General features: G+C 39.0%; 1 protein-coding gene across 1 annotated transcript; it reads right to left on the reverse strand.

The window, feature by feature from the left end:
• Positions 1–23: 23 nt before the first annotated feature.
• On the reverse strand, positions 24–11,655 carry LOC147335432 (Fc receptor-like protein 5). The gene is made up of 20 exons (XM_086278744.1): positions 11,619–11,655; positions 11,146–11,181; positions 10,706–10,972; positions 9,766–10,032; positions 7,977–8,237; positions 6,743–7,006; positions 6,278–6,544; positions 5,699–5,962; positions 5,236–5,500; positions 4,472–4,755; positions 4,096–4,371; positions 3,594–3,893; positions 3,161–3,421; positions 2,671–2,919; positions 2,393–2,500; positions 1,628–1,690; positions 1,481–1,540; positions 1,095–1,157; positions 884–946; positions 24–772 (listed from the first exon to the last, which is right to left on the reverse strand). Exons 1-20 carry the CDS (start codon positions 11,653–11,655, stop codon positions 765–767), a joined length of 3,663 nt encoding a protein of 1,220 aa, XP_086134870.1. The 3' UTR covers positions 24–764.
• Positions 11,656–20,963: the final 9,308 nt, after the last annotated feature.

The raw sequence follows: 20,963 nt of genomic DNA on the forward strand, positions 1-20,963 counted from the left end.
GAGATTTATCACATCTACAAGTTATCTTTTCCTTTGACTTCATCCTGTGACAGCAGCACACAGAGAGCTTCTCTCTGTAAATGTTCTACTTCAGTCCTCTGTGTCAGATACATGCAGACTGCTGTCATGCTCTGAACTGTTAGTGACCGCTTTGCAAATAATACTCACATCTGCTTATTTCAGGTTTGCATGATAACGCAGTTACAACCCGCTTGTTTTGTTAGTCTGTCAATAATCTCATACAGGAAACAAAAATCAAAGATAAAATGTTCAAATGTAAAAAAAAATTATTTCTACCTTCTAACTAAAAGATGCGAAAAATGATCAGAAACACAAAAATATACATGAAATACATTCAAATATATTCACTGCCTATGATATAATTCTTATTTATATAATGTAAACAAACACAGTTAAAGTATTTGTTGGTGCCCATATCAGTATTTACTTGTGAAACACTGCAAACACTGACTTTAAGTTGTGCTGTCAGATACTAAAGATCACATATTTCACACTTTGTTCTCACTGCTGTTGGAACATGTTAGATACATTCAAGGTTTATTACAAAATCTTTAATAAAAAACTGAATATAAAGAGCACGAATACACCTGCATTTATTTATGCTATAAGAGAGCAATATGTCTGATATTATGATGTAATATTGTAACTGTACATAAAGCTGAGCATGTCTGATATTTGGGCAGCAGAGGAGCAAGAGTGGCTTCATAAAAAGCTTCTTCTTGGCTTTGCTGCTACAGCTCTCCTCACTGACCTGTAAGACAAGCACAAAGAGACAAAGTGATTTCCAACATGTAAAGATATTATGAGCTGAAGACATTTAATAATGTGAAGAATAAATCAGCCTGCATGGCAGCAGAATTACTGAGAGAGCTTCCTGATGTGACTTCAGAATAAACTGCTGCATCAGCTGCAGGACTTGATGTTCCTGTGAATGAAGAGAAGATCATTGAAAACAATAATATCATTAACCAGGAGGAAACTGGGTGTGTCCACTAATGCAAAGATAATTGAGTATGACAGATTTTAATCAGCTGATGGATTGTCCCTTGGAGATGATGGCAGACTTTGCTCACCTTTGTTTTTCTTGGCTTTTTCTTTTTTGGGCTGTTTGACCTCAGCATACATCAGACTGTCCTCTAAAAGAGACGTCAGAGCTCAGCACACATTTGTTCAGCACAGATATGATACAAAGATTTTGGATACATATGGACTTTAAACTTTTTACAACTACAGTGAAAGAGAGTGAAATCATTTGTTGCCTGTGACACTTCAGCTTTGCATGTGTGTGTTTTGTGATTGAGGTCTGGGTCAGCATCTGTGGATGCTGTGATTCAGTAAAGCTGAAACACTGATTAGTAAGTGAATAACTAAACTCCATGTTGACCTATAATTACCTGCAATATAATGATGTGATGACACGTTCAAGTACAAACACTGAATGAGACTGTTGTGACTGTACCTGCAGCTCCTGTCTTCACCTCAGAGTAAACAGCACTCTGCTCTGGTTTATGATGCTTCCCTGTTAAGATGATCAGATTAATGAAAATTTTAAACACTTTAAAAACTTCCCAGGCTTTTTTCTACACTGTGTGTTTTGTGTACTCACTCTTCTTTCCAAAGTTTTGAAGTTTAATAAGAGAGTATGTGACGTCTCGCGGTTCATCTGCACCTGAAATGTAAAAATGTTTGTGAACACATCACATTCAATTTCATTAGTTGTGTTTAAGTCAAATCCAGGACTGTCAGATATTTTCAGAGCATGAACCCATCATGGTGTTACTGTTTGTGTTGATCTGATATGAAACAACAACATTTGTGGATTCTTTCAGTCGAGTTAAAGAAACAATCAGGTTGTAAAATCCTGTTTGTTTCTGATCTTTTGTGCATGTAGTCAGTTGGTTATTTGGATGTTTGTCCAACTGGATTTTGATAAATGTTCTTTGAAAAGCTGCTGAGCACAAACTGAACCTAAGAAATGTTCCTGTTAATGGAGACTGAATGAAAAGTCAATATTAATAATGATAATAAAGATCGGTTTAAGTGCTGACCAGGATGAACAGAGTTGTATTCATGAGTTTCATCCTGGTTGACTCCATGATTTGTGGAGGAGCCCGGACTGTGACTCTCAGACTGGATCCACCTGAAACAGGAAATAAACACAATAAACTCAAAAGTAACTGATGTTTGTTTAAAATAACAATAAAAAGTATTTTCCCAACCTGGTGAAGCAGGAACCTGTGAAAGAGACAAATGTTATTACACATGTTTGTGATGTAAATTGTTCGATCAGAATATATGTATATGTGTGAATAATTAAAGTGTGTGTAGTAAATAAACTCTGTAATACAGCATGAAAAGAAGAGGCTCTTACACTTGGACTGTCTGCAGCGATACAACAAGAGCAGGAGAATAATAACGAGAGAGACTCCACAAACCAGTCCAACAATCAACCACACAGGAGATGAAGAGCTGTCAGCTCCTGACACAGTTACAAGAAACAATAATTATTCATTGATGAATTATATGTATTTATATATATAATTTTACAAAATTAAGCCAGGCGACTTTGAGACTTAAATCAGAAAATCTAATGTTGCTTCTCAGTCATCAAACTCATAAAAATCCATCACATATTTTGATCCTGCTCACCTTTAACTGACATCCAGCTCTGTGCTGACTCTCTTCCTGAGTACTGACACTTGTAGAAACCTTCATCAGACTTTGACACTGCAGAGATCTTCAGCTCCCCTCGGGGATCATTTTGAATAAGTTTGTCATTGTGATAGAAAAACACATTGGAAAGTATTTTTTGTGTTCTCAAACTGCAGCTCAGACTAACAGAAGCTCCCTCAGTCACAGGATGAACAGGACTCACCAGGATAGGACCATTACCATCATCTGTGACACAATCACACACAATTGTTTCAGTCACATCAGCTGCTGCACACTTTTAGAAAAAGCTGACAAACAGTAATAAGAACAGATTGTACAAATGCTTTTCATCATGAAGATCTGATCTCGTGTATTTAAAAAAACGCTATTTCTCCAGATAAATTACACACATACAGCAAAGCTGGGACAAATGTTCATGTGACGTTTAAATCATCCAAATCCAAGTAGTAAATGTATAATAACATACTCTGTACAGTGATGTTGACTGCATTGCTGAACTCTCCTGATCCAGACTCACACCAGTACACTGCAGTATCTGACTTTGATGTGTTGATGTCACATGTGGATCCAGTCATTCTCCTACAGTCAGAGTACAGTCGGCCGTCCTCAGAGAACTTCCTCACTCTCCACTCAGTGAAGTTTCCCTCACAGGTCAGTGAGACAGAGTCAGAGGTGAAGTGTTGCACTCTGTCAGGACTCACTGTGAGAGACGCTGATGAATGAACATCTGGAAACGACATGCAGTGAAGAGACAAAGCTCACAGATGTTAGGATTAAAAATATCACAGTGAACATCTACGTTTGACTTCTTTGTGGTTCACAGGAGTCCTGATAGTCATGCAGCCAGATTTACAGACTTTCAAATCATCAACATGAAGATTATAAATCCTCAAACTGACCTGCAGACCAGACAAACTTTGGTTGACTGTGATCAGTGTGATACTCTGGGTCTCCTCTTCCAGCTCTGCACACATATCCTGCTGTGTGTGTCTGTCCATGAATGATGTAGGAGTCCTGTGCAGTCCCACTGCCATCAGGTAGCAGCTCATAACTGGAGGATTTCTCTGCTAGATCAGGAACAGCTTTATACCAGTAGAAGCTCCATCCTGCAGACGGATGTTCAACCTCACAGTTCAGAGTTACTGAGGCTCCAGGACTCAGCCATGATGGAGACACAGTGAGGACAGGACGGGGTTCATCTGTTCAACAAAGATTTGCTCTCAATCTTTCGTCTCTTAACTCTGAATTCAATGTCACTAAAATGTTGACTCACAAATATTTATGATGAACTTTAAGAGTGAGACTATCTAAACATGTCAAATATCTCAACATGTACTAATAAAAACACATTTTTACAAACTGTTTCTATTTCCAGGTTAAATGAACTATGACTCTACTTACTGTCAGAAACTGTCAGTGTGACTGAATCACTCCACTCTGTTGTTTCATGCTGTGAACTTTTCATTCTGCCCTTACAGCGATAGTTTCCACTGTTGGATGATGAAGCAGATCTAATCCTGTATTCATTTTGATTTGGAGCTTTTATCATGCTGTTTGTTTCCCACTCATAATCCCACTCAGTGTCTCCTCCATGGATCTCACATCTGACAGTGATCGTCTCTCCTCTGTATATCTCAGACCAGTTTGGATACAGAGTCACAACAGGTCTGTTTGACACTGTATTCAGGAAATGAACAAATGAATGAAAAAAGGGGTCAATTTCCATCAGATACTTTTCATCAGGTAGTGATTTGGGGTTCATTAACTTTGAACTGACCAGTTTTCCCAATCCTGACTGACTGGCTGTCCTCTGTGTAGTAAACTGGGTTTCCTCTCCCTCCTCTGCACCTGTAGAGTCCTTCCTGTGAGACACTGATTTGTCCATTTGAGTGGAAAACTGCATCTTGTGTGGTCAGGGCTTCAGAGGATTTCTCATCTCTGTACCAGTAGTATTTCCATCCAGATGATGATGATGGGTTCACAGAGCAGGTCAGGGTCACACTGCCCCCTACTGGAACAGCTGTGTTATCAGCTCTCAGTTTGGCCTTTGGTTTATCTGCAGTTCAGTTTAGAAAAAGAACAAAAGTCAATGACTGAATCAAACCAGTTGAAATAACTTGGTGGAAATATGGAAATAATAAATATCACATAACTTTAATGGTGAAGCTGCAACAAACTGTACAACTATCACACAAATACAACAGTAATCTTTCATATTTAATTTGCTGCATTTCTAAGTTAAAAACACACATGAGGAACAATCAGTGGATTTAATGTTTCTTAGTGGATGTGGTGGAGCAGCTGAGACAGATCCAGCATTTGTTCTGCATTTCATCTTTCATGTATTAGAGCTGCACAGCAGAGAAGTTACTCTCATATGTTTTGTTCTCTTCACTGTGAATAAAAAGCTGCTGTTCAGGTTTTTGTTGTTGGAATAAAAACTAAACATTTTACTGACCAACATGAAAGACAGTTATAAAGCTGTAAGAAAGAAGAAGTGCTTTTTCCTTATTTAGATACTCTGGATGAAAGATCTTACATGACACAGTCAGTGTGATGATATCACTCCACTCTGAGAAGAAATAGTCCCTTCTGCCCCGGCAGCTGTATCCTCCACTGTCAGACTCAGTAGCTCTGATGATTTTGTATTCATTGGATGTTGGAGGTGTGTTTAACTTGGCTGCTCTCCATTCATACGTCCACTGAGCTCCTTCACCTCCCTGAATCTCACATCTGACAGTGACTGTCTCACCGCTGTATATCTGAGGCCAGGATGGCTGCAGGGTCACAGTGGGCTTACTGGGAACTGTTCACAGGAAAATATCCAGTTAGAGACAAATAGAAACATAAAGATAAAAAAAATAAGACGGAATAAATTCTTCTATTTGTCAGGAGGTGTCTCTCATTTCAGGGTTAATAAACTCACAGTTGTTGAATGAAATTGTTAGCACAGAACACAAAATAACATCTCTCAGTTTGGCAGCAATAAAATAATTGAACTCACGAGTTTCTGTAACTGTGACGTCACTGCTGTCCTCTGTGTAGTAAACTGGATCTCCTCTCCCTCCTCTGCAGTGGTACAGACCTCCTTGTGAGACTCTGTTTGCTTCATTTCCTCTCATGAGCTGAGCTTTAGAAGAGACTGAATCACGTCTGAACCAGTCAAACTTCCAGCCAGCAGAGCCCTCCACAGAGCAGCTCAGTGTCACACTGCCCCCTGCTGGTATGACTGAACTTTGTGCTGTCAGTGTGGCTCTGGGTTTACTTGCTGTTGAAGAAACAAAATGAGTAAAACATTAAAACATAATCAAGGATAAACTTGTGACACTACTGATCACACTTTAAACACTGATTAATTTATCTACAAGCACAAACAGTAATTAGTAATCCTGCATGTAGGGATGGGAGTAAGGAACTGGTTCCCAGTAGTCAAAGTCCTGGGAATCATTAGTCTCTGCCTGCTTATCGATCCAACTTATCGGTTCTTTAACTCTCGCTTTCAGTTTGCAGTAACAGTTTTCCTGTTAAGACAGATGTAAACATGAAAACATTAAATGTCAGCATGAATCATGGTCCAACTCACATGAAACTGTCAGTCTGAAGGCATCACTCCATCCTGTTAAGAGATAGTCACTGCTACCCCGACATCTGTAGTCTCCACTGTGGGACACTGAAACTCTGCTGATCCTGTATTCACTGGATGTTGGAGGGCTGTTTGTGTTGGGTGCTGTCCATTCATATTTCCACACCTTTCCTTCACCTCCCTGAATCTCACATCTGACAGTGACTGTCTCACCGCTGTATATCTGAGGCCAGGATGGCTGCAGCGTCACAGTGGGCTTACTGGGAACTGTTCACAGAAAAATATCCAGTTAGAGACAAATAGAAACATGAAGATAAAAAAAATAAGACGGAATAAATTCTTCTATTTGTCAGGAGTTGTCTCTCATTTCAGGTTTAATAAACTCATAGTTGTTGAATGAAATTGTTAGCACAGAACACAAAATGACATCTCTCAGTTTGGCAGAAATAAAATAATTGAACCCACGAGTTTCTGTAACTGTGACGTCACTGCTGTCCTCTGTGTAGTAAACTGGATCTCCTCTCCCTCCTCTGCAGTGGTACAGACCTCCTTGTGAGACTCTGTTTGCTTCATTTCCTCTCATGAGCTGAGCTTTAGAAGAGACTGAATCACGTCTGAACCAGTCAAACTTCCAGCCAGCAGAGCCCTCCACAGAGCAGCTCAGTGTCACACTGCCCCCTGCTGGTATGATTGAACTGTGTGCTGTCAGTGTGGCTCTGGGTTTACTTGCTGTTGAAGAAACAAAATAAGTAAAACATTAAAACATCATGAAGAATAAACTTGCTACAGTACTGATCACACTTTAACCATTCACTGATTAATTTATCTACAAACACAAACAGTAATTAGTAATCCTGCATGTAGGGATGGGAGTAGAGAGCCGGATTACAGCATACAGGATGAGAGTGATGGTAAAGTGGAAACTGTTCTAGGACAGAAACAACTGCATTCAAATAATCACCTGTTAACACAACTTTGGCTCTTTAAAGCACAGCATGCTAACGCTAAGCTAGCCAAGAACCCAGAGTGACGTTAAAGCTGAGTGAATGCTGACCCCAGACCAGCACTGTGAGAAATGAGTTGTGATTTACAGTAAAGCTGCTGCTGAAATTCAACAGGTAACAAACTGATGAGCAGTCAGGCTGCAGCTCCGTTTCTACCTGTTCATGTTTCTACTGTAGAATCACCATGACAACTGATTTAAGGTCTTTTTGTGCTGCTTTTGTGTAAGAACTTTTTTGCTTTACTTTTTTTGAGAAATGATCCCAACACTGATCACAACAAAGAGGGGAAATACCTCCAACATGCACAAACATTTGACCTCACAGCCTCTAATCTGCATGAATGTCTTTGATATTCTGCTTAGAGATGGTGGCGACTCTCAAAGTGGAGCCAATGAGAATCAATCAATTCTTATCAATTCCCATCCCTACCTGCATGTGACACATTAGACTGTCTAACAAACTAAAGATTTCACTGATTTATCATTCTCTTATCAAACTGTCATCTCTGTACATTCCTCTTTAAACTGCTGATATTTTAAGAGCCTCCATGGTGTCTCTCCTTTCTGTTTGCACAGTGAGAAAAACTGTTGTCCTGAGCTGCCTGCAGACAGCTGGATCATTGTTGGAGTTTTCCTGTTAAGACAGGTGTAAACATGAAAACATGAAATGTCAGCATGAATCATGGTCCAACTCACATGAAACTGTCAGTCTGAAGGCATCACTCCATCCTGTTAAGAGATAGTCACTGCTACCCCGACATCTGTAGTCTCCACTGTGGGACACTGAAACTCTGCTGATCCTGTATTCACTGGATGTTGGAGGGCTGTTTGTGTTGGGTGCTGTCCATTCATATTTCCACACCTTTCCTTCACCTCCCTGAATCTCACATCTGAGAGTGATTGTCTCACCAGTGAATATCTGAGACCAGCTGTGCTGCAGATTCACAGCAGCCCAAACTGTTCAACAAACAAATATAAAAATTTAAATAAATATATCAAGAAGAACCACAAAACAAATAACAAAAATCATAGTTATAGTGTTACTTTAATTCATTTATAAATTTCAGTTGTATTGCAGCCAGCAGAGCCCTCCACAGAGCAGCTCAGTGTCACACTGCCCCCTGCTGGTATGATTGAACTGTGTGCTGTCAGTGTGGCTCTGGGTTTACTTGCTGTATAAGATACAGAAAAAGTTAATCTTTAAATTGTTGGTTGTCTAAGGAAGAAATTTCTTACAGCACTGATTATGTGTTAAACATTGACCAATTTAGGAAACAACGTGTAATTTTTCTGCATGTGAGACTTCGACTGCCTAGAAAAGTTTTTTTTTTTTTTTCAAATCAAAAATAGTTTGAATGCCTCATCTCTGTTTTCTTTTCATTACTGCTTTAATAGTTACAGTGCCGTGAACAACTTCTTTACTTTCTGTCGGAGTGGGAGGAGAGTGTTTGAAAGAGAAGTATGTGTGTGTTTTTAAAGTCGTCTTACTACAAATATTATTAAAAAGTTATTTGAAAAAATCAAGTTCACACACAAAAGCTGACTGGAAGTTATTTTCTATCATTTAACATTTCATTTTAAATGTTGTACACAGCTACTACAACAGCAAAATAAAATGTTAAGCTGACGTTCATCACTTTCATGTATTTGTACAATTTTTAAAATTATAACACATTATTTGTTTTAATTCTTTTATTTATGCAGAGATGGGTGAACTGGTAACTGTTAGTGATCTGAGCCCAGCAGTAAAACTGGGACATCTGAGCTTCTGTTGTTTACCTGTGTTTGTTTGTTTGTTTTATTTTGTTTTGTTTTCAAATAAAGTGAGTGTAAAACAGCTGAATCACAGACAGAAACTTATTTTTAAAGAATGAACATAAACACACTTTTCTCCACAAAGTCGTTTTCTGTACAAATGAGACTTTTTCAGGAAGAAGTTGGAATGAGTTTGATTTGCTTTCATAAAATCACTTTGAGGTTAACATGCAAATCAATGAGTTCAATAGAAATAAAATCAAAAACCTTTCTATCAAACCCACTCGTGTGTGTGTGCTTCAGATTAATTTTAATCTACGCCAGTATTTGATGAGATGATTGAATGACTTTTATTCTTTTTTTAAAGAAGTTTCATATTTGTTTTCATTTGTTGAGGGAGTTTGAAGAACTATATTTTATCCTGTTTGTGTCATTATTGTCCTCAGGTGATGGAGCAGCAGGTCAGCATTGGCGTCTCTATACCAGCTGAAAGTTCGTGACACAAAGTGGTGACAAACTGTCTACAATGAGGCTACTATCAGCTGCAGCTCTTTGTCTGACTAACAATGTAACATGCTTTGTAGACCATTGAATTCATCCTGTGCTGACCATGACGACATTTGTCAAATGGAGATCACACAACAAACATGAAATCAACACAGAAAACTTCACATTGTATGTTTGATAATCATGAGTGAATGTATATTTCAAACTAAATGACTGAACTCACAGGTTATCTCAATGGTGACATCATCACTTCTATCAGTGTAGTAATCTGGGTTTCCTCTTGTTCCTCTGCAGCTGTAGATTCCTCCTTGAGATACTCTGATATCTCTGTTTTGTTGATCTCTGATTTTACCTTCAGAGGTTCTTTGGGTTCGTCTGAACCACTCATATTTCCATCCATCAGAGCTCTGCACAGAGCAGGTCAGTGTCACACTGCCCCCTACTGGTATGATTGTTGTTCCTGCTGTCAGTGTGGCCCTGGGTCTATCTGCTGTTATGAAAAAGAAGAGAACAAAATGCACACCTGATACAATATAAATGTATAAAAGGTTTAAAAAAATCATTTTTTTAAATCACCCCCCCCCCCCCCCCCAATAAAATCTACAAATGTCTTCATTATATATTTTTTTTTCCTACAGTTTAAGTCACTTTAAATTTTTCTGATTTCTGTCTCAACATGGTGACAGAGCTGCAGTAATTCAGGTTGTAGATTTCTAAATAAGCACAGTATGAATGTTTGTTCAATCTCAGGCCTGAAGAAGTCACACTGAATATAAACTAATGCAGTTCACTGTTGAAGGAAACACACACACACACACACACACACACACACACACACATTTAGACAACAGAAACATCGTCACCTTAAATTATATGGATCTTTTGATGTTTCATTTTTTTTCATTATTTAAATTAAGTTTCATCCACAGTTATTCTTGTTATACAGTAAAACATGCACATGCTGTAATGACATATTGTCTGAGTATTTTGGTTGTAGTGTGTACTGTGAACAAAGTTAGGTAAAATGCAAGGATCTTTGTTAAAGTTCCAACACATAAGAAATACAATACTTTCAATGAAACATTTATTAAACACATATTTTTTTATAATTCAGATGAGTATTTTATCAGGAATCATCACAGCATTAATCACTGAGGACTTACCTAATACAGTTATAAAGACAGTATTACTGTTCTTTATATAATGTGACTCCTTCCTGCTACCAGAGCACTGATATTCACCACTGTGGCCTGTTGAGATAATTTCTAATGTGCAGTCTTTGTTCTCCGTGTTGGGGGCATACTCTCGACCATCCTTCTTGATTGTGTAATACCAGTCAGTGTCTTCTCCTTCATTCATGTCACACTTGAAGGTAACAAACTCTCCAATGAAATAACTGGACGAGCTGGGTTCAATAGTTAGCACAGCAACTAGAATCCAACACAAACAAACAATCAGACAACAGACAATCTGAAACACTTTATGCTCAAGGCAGAATGTTGATTGATTATTAATACTTTATTTATGTAGAGTCATACAGGTTGAGAATAATCTTTGCTAAATAAAAAGGAAGAAATAGAAAAAGTGAAAACTGTTCAGTCACCTTGAGCGTGTCCACTGCAGACGAGCGTACAGAGCACTACAATAAAGACAGAAACTTCAGACATTATCAAACTAAAGACACTCAAATCATGTGAGTGTTTTGTTGATGTTAGATTTGAAATGTAACATGTTAAAAGGCTGTTTAAATCTAGCACTGGCTTTAATCACTGCCGTTATATGTTTAATCAGTGTCTACTATGATTGATTACATTTTATATTAGGATGTCAAAAGCATCAAATTATCACTGATGGAGAAACAAACCTTTCTTAGATAAACTAAAGCAGCTCCACTCTGATCTGAGTCAGTGCACTAAAATCTAATCCAGTCTACAAACAACCACGTTGGTAACAAACATGAGAGTCCTCTGATCACATGACCTGCAATGGTACAAATGACTGATGCTCTGTTCTTCTTACTAAAACATGTTTATGGATCAGTATGAATCAAACAATAGAAGTCAGTGATGTACTCACAGAATAGGCCCAGCTCACAGAGCAAAGTGGCTCCCATCCTCACATCCAGCAGTGACACGTCTGAAAACTTCTACAACTTTCTGTAAAGAGAGAGAGTGAAGCAGCAGCACAGCAGATACCAAAGAGCTGAGAAGGAAACAAAGAGGTTTTAAAACTTCTCTCTGCTTCCTTCCTTTTACACAGAAATAACAACTTAACAAGATCTGACAAGATTTTTATGAAAAGGCCTTTAACACACAGACTAAACTGACCAATAACAGACAGACAGTAAGTTTCATTACACATATGTGAGCTGACTGAGGGTTAAAGAGGAAATGAGGAGAACACAAGTCCAAGACTTGTTTTAAATGTGAAAAACCTTTATTTTATTTAAATATTATTCAAATTAAAAAAAGAATAATAATAATAATCATCATCATCATCATCATCATCATCATCTTTGTCATAAACTGTAAGTATTATCAAACATTTGTCTTACATTATTTCAAAGGCTATTTATAATTTTAATAAATATTTCCAAACCTCAAGCACACAGATGTATGAATAAAGGAGAGTAAATATCAATAAATATATTGTTAGATTCTAATATTATTTTATGCCATGTTATACCCCTAATTAAAGATTGTGAATTATTATGTAGTTTTAGTTTGCATTATTCTCCTGAATTAGAAGAAGCTGATAACTATTGCATTAGTTAAACTGATGTGCATTATATTAAACTGTTGATTTATTGTGAATGAATGATATTGTTTTATGATGCATTATACTGCTGAGTTATAAGAAATACTGTTTGCAGAAAGTCATCGCCTTATTTGTCTGATTAGAAGAGAACAGAATATACTGGAGTTTTCTGCCCCATCTCAGCAGGAGCAGATAAACGGGGAGCCAAGGTCGTAGCTTAGGCGCTGTGTGAGAGAAGGCATGTGAATGTTTATGCTTTGTATGATAAGGTGGAGGCACCAGAGGCTATAAAAGTTTGAGCAATGCTCCACCATTTTGAGATTTTGAGGCTGTCTGCATCAGTGTCCATCTCCCACGTGTGTGATCATTAAAAATCATCGTTTGACTCAACCCGACCGGACCAGTGTTGTTATTGTGGTTTTTCTCTTGTTTCCATCCCCGATATTTTGAACCTTAACATTTTGGTGGCTCGTCCTGTGGTATTGGGGTGGAATTTAAAAGTTTGGACGGTCCGAGGTTGTCGAACGGACAGGCACGAGCCAGTGGTCTGATGTGAGTGGGCATAAGCCGGCTTATCTAAAGGTAAGGCACTACCTGTTGAATTATTTCCAAAGTGTGCCAAATTGGATATGACTAAATTAAAGTCTACTCACTGAAATTACTGGTAGAGGGTCTGTTTTGATTGTGATGAGGATCCGCGTGTGTTATGCAGTTAAAGTCGGCTAAGAGTCTTTAATGAAGTTGAAAAAGTATGAAATGCTGGGTTAGAGTCCCAAGGAAATGAAAGAAATGCTGGGTTAGAGTCCCAAGGCATTGAGATAAAGGCTCAAGTAGTTTGTTAGGGAATTGGTCATGTTGTTGGTTAAAGTCCAAATTGGTTATAAGTGTGGTCCTGTGTGATTATAAGTGAGGGTTGGCTCCATTGACCTCTAGGTGGCACTTGCCTTAGTCAGACTCTTGTTTTAGGGTGTTGACTGTTGTTTCATATTGTTATAAATTATTATAGAACGGCGGTTAGAGTCCGCTAAGAAGCGCATTGCTCAGAGGTAACGCTTGCCGGGGTTGGGGACGCTCAATGCCCGTCCTCTTTGAGGGATAGTCAGTTGGTTTACTGTGGAGCCTGGGGCACTCCAGAACAACTAAGTGGTTTCACCACTTCACCGTCAGATACGGTGTTATGCGCTTTTTTGGATACTGTTCAATTGAGTTAGGGACTTTAGGGATTAGGCCAGATACAGTTAGAGTCTGATACTGGTTGATTGATTACAAAAAAGTGAGACTTTCTTCGGTAAGACCTGTTATTTTAAATTTGTCGAAATTGTGTAGGTGATCTTTAGAAATTAGGTCAGAAACTGTTCCAGAAGTAACAGATACTGTTTGATTGATTACAAAAAAGTGAGACTTTCTTCGGTAAGACCCGTTATATTAAATTTGTCGAAATTTGTTAGGCGCTGAACTTGTCAGGCCTGTCAGTGATTGTAAATATAAGACGTCTTTGTAATATAAAATAAAAGAGTTTTGCCTGAGCTTTGTGTGAGACTCTGTGTGACGTGCAGCTGCAGCGCTGCGAGCTATTTTTAGACTGTGTGTGAACATGCAAATGAGCTGTGACGCGCACAGAGGACTTTTGTTGCTGTTTAGCGTGTTTTTGAGCTTTATAATTATGAGTTGCAAACAATGATACATGCCTGTAATTAAAACGCTGATGTTGCTGATTATAATATTACAAATAAGGTTTTGAGTGACTAGGGTGTGAATGATGTTGGGTTTTAAAGCTGAAACTCAGAGAGGAGTGTGTTGGGAGACTGTCATGTAGTCTGCAGTGCAAAGGTGGGCGTCTTGCCTGCTGGTCTATTTAACAGTGATGAAAATGATATTAAATAAATTTCTCAGTGTGTTGATACAGGTGGCTACGGGCCTGGACCAACTGCCCCCACAAGCACAGCGGCCGAAGCAAAATTATAGTAATGGAAACCAAACTCAGCAAGAATCAGCAGCTGTGGAAAAGACAGCAGCTAGCAGAGAATTAAAGGAGAAATTAAGAGAAGTTTTACACATAAAATTGGGGCCAACAGACTTGTGGAGGTTGGGAAGGCGTCCGGAGCATCACAACAAAAAGGTGAAACAAAAACACACAAGCAGAGAAATGTGAGAGAGAGGCACGTGTTAGAGAAATGCCTCGTTTGAGAAAAAACGTTAAATTAGCCCATTTACAAACGCACATACACGCAATGAAGAAACAGCTTACACCCATGAACACGTGAAGATTTTCCAGCAAGTAAAGCAGTGAAACTTAACATATACCTGCCGTTAAATAATAAAGTTTATCCACTACTAACAAATAAATTCTCTGGGTTGCAGGACAACAACTTAACTTCAAAAAAAAAAAAAAAAAAAGACACGACAAATTTAGTGGTTAATAAAAGTCAAATTGTGACATGTTTTCTGCTGATTGATTAATACAAGTGATTACTAAATGAAAGAAAATTCCAATTTTTGTGCTTTTAAACATGATCTTAAGAATTTTAACATGTACCTGTGTTGTCCTGTCAGCTTGGCGGGTCATGAGTGGATTATATGGAGAGAAAAAACAAAAAAAGGGGGAGAGAAGGCTGACACAGGGCCTGGTCCCGTTATTTCTCCCCTCTCTGAATAACGCAGCCAAAATAACATCATTTTCCTGTTCGTTTGTTTTTGTTTTGTGTTTGTTTTGTTTTTTCTCTTTATGCTTGATTACAGGCTGCTTTGTCGGCCCGGGAAGCCGAGGCGGACCCTGGACTCCTGCTCTCCCCTCTACCATCGTTGCTCTCTCCTTTACCATCTTTGATGTGACCCTGACTAAATGCTAAAGCAGCTGGACCCACAACAACAACTTGAAAATGTCAACAGTGCTGCAGGAAAACGATCTCATGCAGCAGAGACGGAGAGCGTTAAATCCAAGGCCCGTTTCACTACACGAGGAGATTTCCGTCAGCGTCTCTTCTTTCTGAGAAGACTGAGAAAGGCCTGGCTCCCACCACCGATTCTGACCACCTTATATAAAGGAACTATCGAGAGCATCCTGAGCAGCTGTATCACTGTCTGGTTCGGGAACAGCACCATGCCGGACAGACAAGCTCTACAGAGGGTTGTGCAATCAGCTGAGCGCACCATCCGCTCCGAGCACCCTGACCTGCACTCAATCTACAGCAGGTGGTGCTGGACCAAGGCCAGGAAGATCGTGAAGGACCTCAGCCATTCCAACAACAGACTGTTCTCTCTGTTGCTGTGTATGTGACAAATAAACATCTGGATTTGGAAAACGAGGCACTCGCAAAGCCATCAGCATTGTGCCTGATCGGACACACCCCTCTCACACACTCTTCACACTCTTGCCATATGGAAAAAGACAGCTTCAGCTGACAGAGCTGTGACGAGACGCCCATTAAGCCCAGATGAAAAGAGCAAAACAATGCTGACCTTAACCACTCCGCATTAAAACTGTGCAGGATAGTGACGGACCAACAATGACCATCGGGCAGCAAAAAGGGCGTGCCAGAGACAGGAGGAGTAACTGAGGTCAGGAGGCACCTCAGAATGGACAAAACACCAGGAGAAAATGAGCTGAAGGCACAGGTGTCGGGGCTCGGCCAGGAGCTGACCTCTGAGAAGAGCCGAACAGCAAAGCCGCAAAAGGCCGTGGAGCAAAGCAAGGAAAACATCGATGGACTTCAATCTGAAGTGGACGGAAAAGATTGTGAGGTTTCTGCCCCTCAGTAAGAGCTCAAGGCATCAGAGCAGAAAACTGAGCATGGCTCAGGAGGAGCTGGCTGATTATCGAACCCATCAGACTTGGAGTCCCAGACACACGACTTGAAATCAGGCTCAGGACCTCAACAAGGAGATGAGAACAAAGCAGAACAAGCAGCAGTGACAGCAGCTGAACTTTGACCTGAACAAAGTCTTGACTTGGCTGGGAGAAACAGAGGAAGAGCTGGAGCAGCAGCGTAGACTGGAGCTTGACACTGACATCCAGACGATTGAGCTGCGTATTAAAACCCTGAAGGAGCTACAGAAGAAAAAGGGTCAAGCTAAGGAGGAGTGGAATAAGGAGAAGATGCAGGATACTGGAGAAAAAGACCTGCCTCAATTGGGGCCAGAACCAGTATGGACAGAACTTTGAGCAGCAGCACCAACGGATGCAAACGGACTGAAAAGGAGGAGGGCAGGACCCCAGGGCACGCTTCAGGCCGTGGTTTACCCAGAACACCAGAACAGGAAAGTGATGAACACAAACACCCACACAAACATACACATCTACATGCATTGACTCAGAATGAAGAGAAACACACATATGAACATATACACTCGTTGATTGAGTGAGAAATGACACACACACGTGCAAAAAAAAAAAAAAAAAAATCGAAATGTTGATTCAATTCACTGAGAAGTGATCCACACACACACACATCTACAAGCTTGTGCAATAAAGAGTGATACACACACACGCTGATGCAATGAAGAATGCTTTACTAACAAATGCTGCACACAAACATCCGAATATGGAGTCGGTTACAACTATAAGAACTCATTGATTGTTTATTGGTTAAATGCATTTCATGCCACACAGAGGGCATCTGTGTAGATTTAGGGGACAAGGTCTAAAGTAGTTTGGTTGTGAAAACAATGTCTGTGCGTGATGTCTGTTTATGGCTTAAGGCCTCCACTGAATTGTGTACTGTGCTTCACACAGCCTGATAAGGAGCAGTGGTACAGAGTGAAAATGATGAGTGAATGGTGTGAGTTTTATTTCGGAGAGAATATGAAAAGGTTGTGTTGATTTGACTCAGTTGTTTAAGTTTCTGCCAAAGCAAAACATTTGTGTGCAACCAGTGTCTACTATTGAATTAAGTTGATCCAACATGTATTTGTCAGTGAAAAAAAAGGAGTTATGGTGCCTGTATGCCTACACAATATAGTGTGTGAAGTTTTGGTTGATTTTTGGGTTTTGTTTGACACTAGGTTGATTCTATCAGTGAGGTTTGGATTGTTCTCTTTCTATAAGAGAGAGAAAGATGGTTTGAACTTTGGACATGTTTGCAAAGGGCCCCAGTATCTGTTATTATATGAGTGTTTTATTGTTTACGTTTGTTTTTTCTTTTGTTACAGTGCACTGAGATAAGAACATCAGAGAGGTGTGATCCACCGGTGGTGATATTTTGGTATTTTGTGAGTTCCTGATTTAACAAATCAGCTCTTTAATCCAGGCCTGAGAGAGTGAATTTTAAAGTGTTATAAAATATTCTTATTGAAAACAGTCACAAAGTATTTTTCTCCATGATTATAATGGGCTTGGGAGAAATTCACTTATATGGGACACTGATCCTGAAGCCTAAAAGGATTGCAGCGAGTCAATCCAGTCCAAAGAAGGAAAAACAAACAAGGAACTGTTTCCTTTAAAATGATGACGTCATCTTGCTGGTGATGGAGCCTCGAATAGGTTGCGCGTGAGACTCCATTATCAGCAACTTCTGGTATGAATGTGTGTGGGTGTATGCATGTGTCTGGACTGTGATGGACTGACGACTAAAAGTTTTAACTGACTTGATACTGAGACAAAAACGGTGCCGACTTTAGGATTATTGAATGTCCACAGACAATTCACCCAGCCTGTAAAAGAAGGGTGGATGTTTTGTCTTGCTTTGTTTTGTTTGCAAGAACAGAAGAATGACAGAGACTAAAGGGGGAGGCTGTAGCTTCACAGCAGTGTGAACTGCAGACTTAACCCTTTTGTTGCTAATTTTGAGTTACTGATGTTTGCATTAAGAAAATTGTGTTTTAGTAGCTGTGTTTTAATTAATGGATCATATTATATGGTTGGGAATGTTAAATGCTAAAGTGAAGAAAAGGTTTGATTCCACTGATGACTGAACATGTTATTATTAACCATAGTGGGTCACTGTAAAAAGTCAATTAATTTTTTAGAGGTAAAAAAAACAAAAAAAAACCCTCCACCGAGGTCTATGAATAACAGGGGAATGATAGACAGCCACACTCAAAATGGAGATATGTAATGATAAACACTGGTCCCCGTCTTTTGGGCGCTTTCTTGAAGTAGTCAACAATTTAAAAGTAAGATAAAATAACAGGGGCATGTGCTGAGGGGTGGTGCTGCACAAGAACAAGGGTAAAATAAAGAAAATATTGTTTTTAGTTTTGAGAAGTGCAAATTAAAATGTACCATTACACTCAGAGGATCAATATGAAGTTTGATATATGTTAATTTTGAATGAAGTACATGACTGGTGACTGTTCTGTCCTGAGCTTTTGTTTTTACAGCACCCGCTTGATCACACCAACAGTTTCTCGCCACCGAAGAGGGGTACTTGCAAAAAATAGAGAACGGGGAGGAATATCATCAAAACTGGAAAAAGGTAATCCCCAAAGGGGGTGATAACGCCATAACTTTCACTTATGGTCAAATTCTCAAAATTTGACCCTGAACTTAAAAAATTCTTCAAACATTTAGAGACAGAGTGGAGGTTTAGATCAACACATGTCACAAACCACATAAGGCTGGAGCATTTGAATCAAAAAGGTGAATTGATACGCAGCAAAATGTTGATCATACTGATTATGTTTATTCCAGTGTGCAGAGCAAGGTTATTATTATTAAAGACAACAAATGAAATAACGAAAACTAGAAGTGGAAAAAATTTGCGTTAACGGAAATAAAATCAAAACAAAAAGGAAAACTAACTAATACTGTAATGAATGTTCACAAAATTAACTAAAATTAATTGGATGTATAGCAAAATCTGTTTAGTTGCATTGATAAGTATTTTCATTTTTTCTTTTTCTTTTTTCTTTTTTCTTTTTAAGATAAATCAAGTGTTGGGACGGTAAAATAAACACATTACAAAAACAAAATTGTTTTTAACTAATTTTATTTAAATTTTACAACATGTGCACCACAGTGCACAAGGGGAGTTCGTTGATCACGAAGGTGAAACAAACAACGTTCAAGAGCTATTTAAGAAGATTACACGTTCCACTGAAATTTTTGTAAGCAGGATATTAAAACTGATTTATATAACAATATCATAAAACTGTAGATCAGGGATCAACTTAGAAGTCACTGACACTTCACTAGCTGTAAGCCATTGGTTCAGGAACAAGTGATTGCACTGGGCTTTCTATTTCGCAAAAGTCAATTCATTTATGATATCTGAGGAAGTACTGTGATTTTTTATTTTTTATTTGGAGACACAAAGGAACATTTGGTACTTCCCACATCTCACATATGTTTTACTGTTGCAACCATTCTACAACTGAAATGCCTTGGACTGTTAACCATTTCAGGCAAGTGGAGTTAACCATATTTTGCTACACTCTCATCGGACGGGGGCTTCCTTTTATTGATCTTTGGAGAGAAGTCTCCATTACTGGTACTATTCAGGTCTTGTTCACATGTTTGTCCCAGGTTTTTCAGCCAAGAGGAGCCTGAACTCCAGATACTGTGAGTTCTTTTCACACATTGAGATCACTGATAACTTTTAGCAACGACGTGATCTTGTAGAAACAATTAGGTGTCATGGATTCAACTATAATTACGACTCTTATTTTTTTTACTTTACTGGAAAAGATTTCTGCATTTTACCCATATTTTATTTTTAACTCAAAATCAAAAAATTCTAGATTCTCCTACATGTTGGTTTTGCACCAGATAGGATGACAGATTTTAGGTGGCCCTGTGTTTTTCTCTATTACATCTGCCACTGCATCTCGATAATCTTTGTGTGGCTCCTACCGGGTTCTCACCCTCTCCTACCTGGCTCACATGACTCTCATCCTCTGAAAAATCTATGTTTGAATCTCCCTTAATAACTCTGTTAAGAATTTTCTCCGCCTTTGTCAAAAGTTGTCTACTAGGAAACAGTGAAATATAAGTACAAAGTCCCAATGTGTAGAGCACACATTAATAAATTAGTTATGTTCTCTGTGAAACTAAATAAGCCTAATTCTTAAAGACCCCTCAAATCATTTACTAGATGTTTATTTTTTGAATAAAATAAAAATCTGAGTTTAACAAAACATTTTAAATGTAAAAATCAAGCTTACCTTTCTTTCTTCCATAAAATGTGCTTGTGGGCACGCCAGCCATTTTGAAAAGGTGGGCAAAACAATTGGCAAGGCCACACCCCCACACATGTGATATAATTTTAAAGGTACTGTTGTCCTCTCTAAGAAACATCAGGACTTAGAGGAGTGGCAAGTAGAGTATGAGAGCTACAAGCAAAAACTAAAATGTGTACTACAGTGCGCAAAAATGAATTACTGGGCCATCAGGGGGTTATGAGGGACAACTATAAAACTAAAAATCCCACAAACCTCGAAGTGCACTTGAAAAGCTCACACAAGAAGGTTAACCTAGTTTACCTAGAAGACCTCATCAGGGGGAGCACACTCCCCCTCCTTGAAGAGCTCCCCCACTCAACCCGCATCCCCCGAAAACAGCTAACCCCAGATAAGGCAGCGTGATGTATCCCGAGATAACAGGACTGGGACATCTAAATAAAGGTGTGAAACAATCGCCTTCAAAAGGTTATCAATTCACTTCAACCAAAATTAGGAACACTCGGTGCGGCAAGAGTTAATAGTTATTAGTCTCAACACCCAAGGATA

The sequence above is a fragment of the Aulonocara sp. 'chitande type north' Nkhata Bay genome, linkage group LG3 (assembly GCF_057382095.1).
Source record: "Aulonocara sp. 'chitande type north' Nkhata Bay isolate Kocher_YH1m ecotype deep benthic linkage group LG3, A_spYH_male_GT1.1, whole genome shotgun sequence".
In the NCBI taxonomy this organism is placed as follows: Eukaryota; Metazoa; Chordata; class Actinopteri; order Cichliformes; family Cichlidae; genus Aulonocara; species Aulonocara sp. 'chitande type north' Nkhata Bay.

Bases quoted from the DNA above. Each gene is read 5' to 3' on its own strand.
- LOC147335432 (XM_086278744.1), bottom strand. From the start codon at position 11,655: ATGGGAGCCACTTTGCTCTGTGAGCTGGGCCTATTCT. The intron at 7,007-7,976 runs GTGAGTTGGACC...TTTCTTCAACAG, and splicing joins CTTCAGACTGACAGTTTCAT to CAAGTAAACCCAGAGCCACA. The intron at 4,372-4,471 runs GTCAGTTCAAAG...TCCTGAATACAG, and splicing joins AGTCAGGATTGGGAAAACTG to TGTCAAACAGACCTGTTGTG.